Genomic DNA, 3,324 nt, shown 5'->3' with positions numbered 1-3,324 from the left:
GTCATTGCATTGCTGAGAGTTCTGAAGTTTTTCAAAGTTGTTTTTCTTGATAATGTTGCTGTTATTGTATAAATTGTTCTCCAGTTCTACTGAATTCACTTTGCACCAGTTTATACAAGTCTTTTCAAATTTTTCTGAAAGTATTCATGTTATTTCTTATTGCACAATACTCTTGCGTTATATCCACGCACTATAATTTATTTATCTATTGCCCAATAGATAAACATTCCCTTTGTTTCCATTTTCACTACTCTGAAAAGAGCTGCTCTAATTTTTTTTGTGCATAGAGGTCCTTTTTTTAGGAGTAATATGGATGGATCAAAGGATATATACAGCTTAGCCAGTTGGCACTTTATCCTGGGCACTGTTGGATACGTTAGGTCCCAAGATGAAGCAGCATTTGACATATCTCAGCAGCAAAATAGGAAGAACATATCTGATTTTCAAGTCGGGTTTTGAGAAGATTGCTTTTCTGAGTATGTAGTTAGAGGTATGGGATTCCCTTTTGCCTTTTCGTGTTAGGGTGTTCTGTTCATAGAATTTCACAAATTTCCTTCCCTTTTAATGCTGCCATCTGCTTGGGGCAACACAGTACATGCACACATGGATCTGACCCAGGAAGGGCTTTTGAAATAAAAATCTGCTTTGGTGGATTCCTTCCACCCTCAGACTTTTGTTTGACATCCCTCAGGTTCTAACCACTCTTGTAATTCAGACTGGAAGAGAAGACAAGAGACAATTAGCAAAGGGTTTTCTGAATCCCTTTATGTTATCATCAGCTACAGGCTTGGGGTAGATGTTGGAAAATGAGATCAGAACTTATTAAAGCTATCTCTGATATGGTAATTGTAGGAAAAAAACAATGTAAAAGACAGAAATGTTATTGACAGTTTTAAACGTGTGTCGAGACCCCCTTGGAATATCCGGCATGCCCGGTTAGCCCCATAACTATTATGTGAAAAAAGATAGAAATAGCCCATTTCAAAAGTAGTTTCGTTCATTCTTAGTCATTCATTTTCAGTAATTTAGCTCATTCTTCTTCATTTGATTCATTCTTTGTTTATGCCTCACAATAGTTCTAAAGTGTTTTTCTCTCTTCTTATTAGACCGGGGAAGCCCAATAAAATTCATAGGCATTAAAATACTGAATTTTCTATCCTGAGGGTGCATTTTTGGTACTCGAATAGGGAGAGCTTCTTATAAGAAATTAGGAAGCCAATTGGGTTTAGTTCCATAAGAATATGACTTCCATAGATGGTGCAAAGTGGTTATAACATTTTATTATATTTTTTAATCACCCAAAGATTAGGTGAAGCTGAATCCTGAAAATATCCTTAGAACCTATTTTCAAAACAATATAGATTTTACCTTATTACTCCTTACTACACCTCTTCTATGTGCATTTTTTTTTGTTTTAGAGATAGGGAAATTGGAAATTAAAATTACTTGCCTACGGTCAAATAGAAAATCCATTATTTTGTGAGGAATCAAGAACGTCTGTTTTCAGATTCACCAGATCGAACAAACCACTTTGTTCCAACTTAATCTAGGCTATAGTTTTCTTAACAGGAAGGTTTATTTTGTTAATTCTGATTATCCTCCAGTGGATTCTAAAGCAGCAGGAATTAAAATCTGGTAAAAATCTAAGCAGAGAAAGAAAAATGCTGCTCACATTCAGTAAGCATTCCCTCTTTGGCTTCACATGGACAGGGCCAGGCATAGGTCTTTGTTCTGATTTGTGCAGAGAGATCTCAGCAGGAGCCCCCAATCATCTTCATTAATAATCGTAGCTCACGTTTATGTAAAGTTTTAAGGTTCACGAAATGCTTGAAATACCTTGTTAAACTGTTTCTTCACAACCAATCTGGGAGGTAGAGCTCTTATCCCATTTTAATAAGTGAGGAAACTGAAGCACAGAAGTCAGTCAATATGTGAGATAGGATTCAAACCCAAGTCCTCCTGACTCGAAGTCCAGTGCTCTATTATTCACTGTAACAGGAATCTTTGAGATCAAAACCTTGAGGCTGTGATTCCTTCCTTCTTCCTCTTATTGTATTAAAGGCTTTCCTATATGAATATCTGAACACTGGATTTGAAAAACAGTATACCACTGGGTTGAGGACACTGTTGAGATAGGTGAGGCTGTTGGTGACATCACAGGCATGGACCATCACTTGAAGAGTCCGGCAGCTTTCTGACCTTTGGAGGATGGCCATGAGTATCCTAGTCAGAAAGCTGGGCAGAAAGCAAACCCCAAAGAGCACCACCACTGTAGTGACTAATGCCATAGACCTCTGGAGCTTGGGCTGTTTGTCTTGGTCCCGGAGCCGCTGTTGGAGTATCTTAAGGATGCGGATGTTGCAGAACAGGATGAGGCTGAAGGGAAGAAGGAACTGAAGACCCAACACCACCTCCTGCCAAGTGCTGCCAAAAGCGATGTCTTCCATGGGGTAGAAACAGTGGCACTCAGTGGCATTCTTCCCAATGTTGGAAGCCACCAGGCTTGGGAGAACCAGTCCCACCATCAGAAACCAGACTAAAGCAGAGATGATCTTGGCCACCTGCTTTGAGAAGCTGTTGATCTTGAAACGAGGGTGGACCACCCTGAAGTAGCGATCTAAAGCCACTGCAGTGAGGAAAGCAATGCCACTGGTCCTACTGAGGTTCAGCAGGAAGGTCAGGATGCAGCAAGCTGTCTGTCCCAGCTCCCATTTCTTGTGCATGAGATAGAAAGTGATTTGGAATGGCAGGCACACAGACAACAAAAGGTCTGCAATGACCAGGTTGAGCAAGTAGACCACATATGGTTTCCACACCTTTAAGTGAGAAGTAAGAGACCACAAGGCAAGTGCATTGCCCAGCAGTCCCAATGCAAATTCCAGAATCAGCAGGGTGGCTATAGAGATCTCAACCAAGTTGTTATGAAGAGAGCAGTTCATGGGTGTCATTTCTCTTCTCCTGCTGCTGCTGGCTGGAACTCAGAAGTGACCAAATAGAGGGAAATAAACCTCTGGGCTGTTTCAATTCCCACAGCATGGAGGGCTGGGGAGGGGTGGCGAGGGGGAGTGAAGCACTTTTTTATTCTGCCACGGACAAGTTTTGCATTTCTTAGATAAAGAAAAGTGCTGAATGACCAGGAGGACAAATTCAAAAGTAAACTAAGATGTGTATGTGGAAAAAAAAAAAGATCAGGAAATAAGCCTGCTCTAATGGCTTCTTTTTTCTTTTTAAAAAAAGGGAAATTGTGTTTCATTTTACATCATGCTGCACAAAAACAACAAAAAAAGTTAAGGCTATAAGAATTCTGTGAATATTGCAGCTATT

General features: G+C 40.1%; 1 protein-coding gene across 1 annotated transcript; it reads right to left on the bottom strand.

The window, feature by feature from the left end:
• Nucleotides 1-322: 322 nt before the first annotated feature.
• Nucleotides 323-2,948, bottom strand: GPR31 (G protein-coupled receptor 31). Its single transcript, XM_036768464.1, has 2 exons — nt 1,673-2,948; nt 323-716 (listed from the first exon to the last, which is right to left on the bottom strand). Exon 1 carries the CDS (start codon nt 2,946-2,948, stop codon nt 1,983-1,985), a length of 966 nt encoding a protein of 321 aa, XP_036624359.1. The 3' UTR covers nt 323-716; nt 1,673-1,982.
• Between the last annotated feature and the right edge of the window lie 376 nt (nt 2,949-3,324).

The sequence above is a fragment of the Trichosurus vulpecula genome, chromosome 7 (genome assembly GCF_011100635.1).
Source record: "Trichosurus vulpecula isolate mTriVul1 chromosome 7, mTriVul1.pri, whole genome shotgun sequence".
In the NCBI taxonomy this organism is placed as follows: Eukaryota; Metazoa; Chordata; class Mammalia; order Diprotodontia; family Phalangeridae; genus Trichosurus; species Trichosurus vulpecula.
This window is presented reverse-complemented; position numbering and strand designations above follow the sequence as displayed.

Coding starts and splice junctions, on each gene's coding strand:
- GPR31 (XM_036768464.1), bottom strand. CDS start 2,948: ATGACACCCATGAACTGCTCTCTTCATAACAACTTGGTTGAGATCTCT.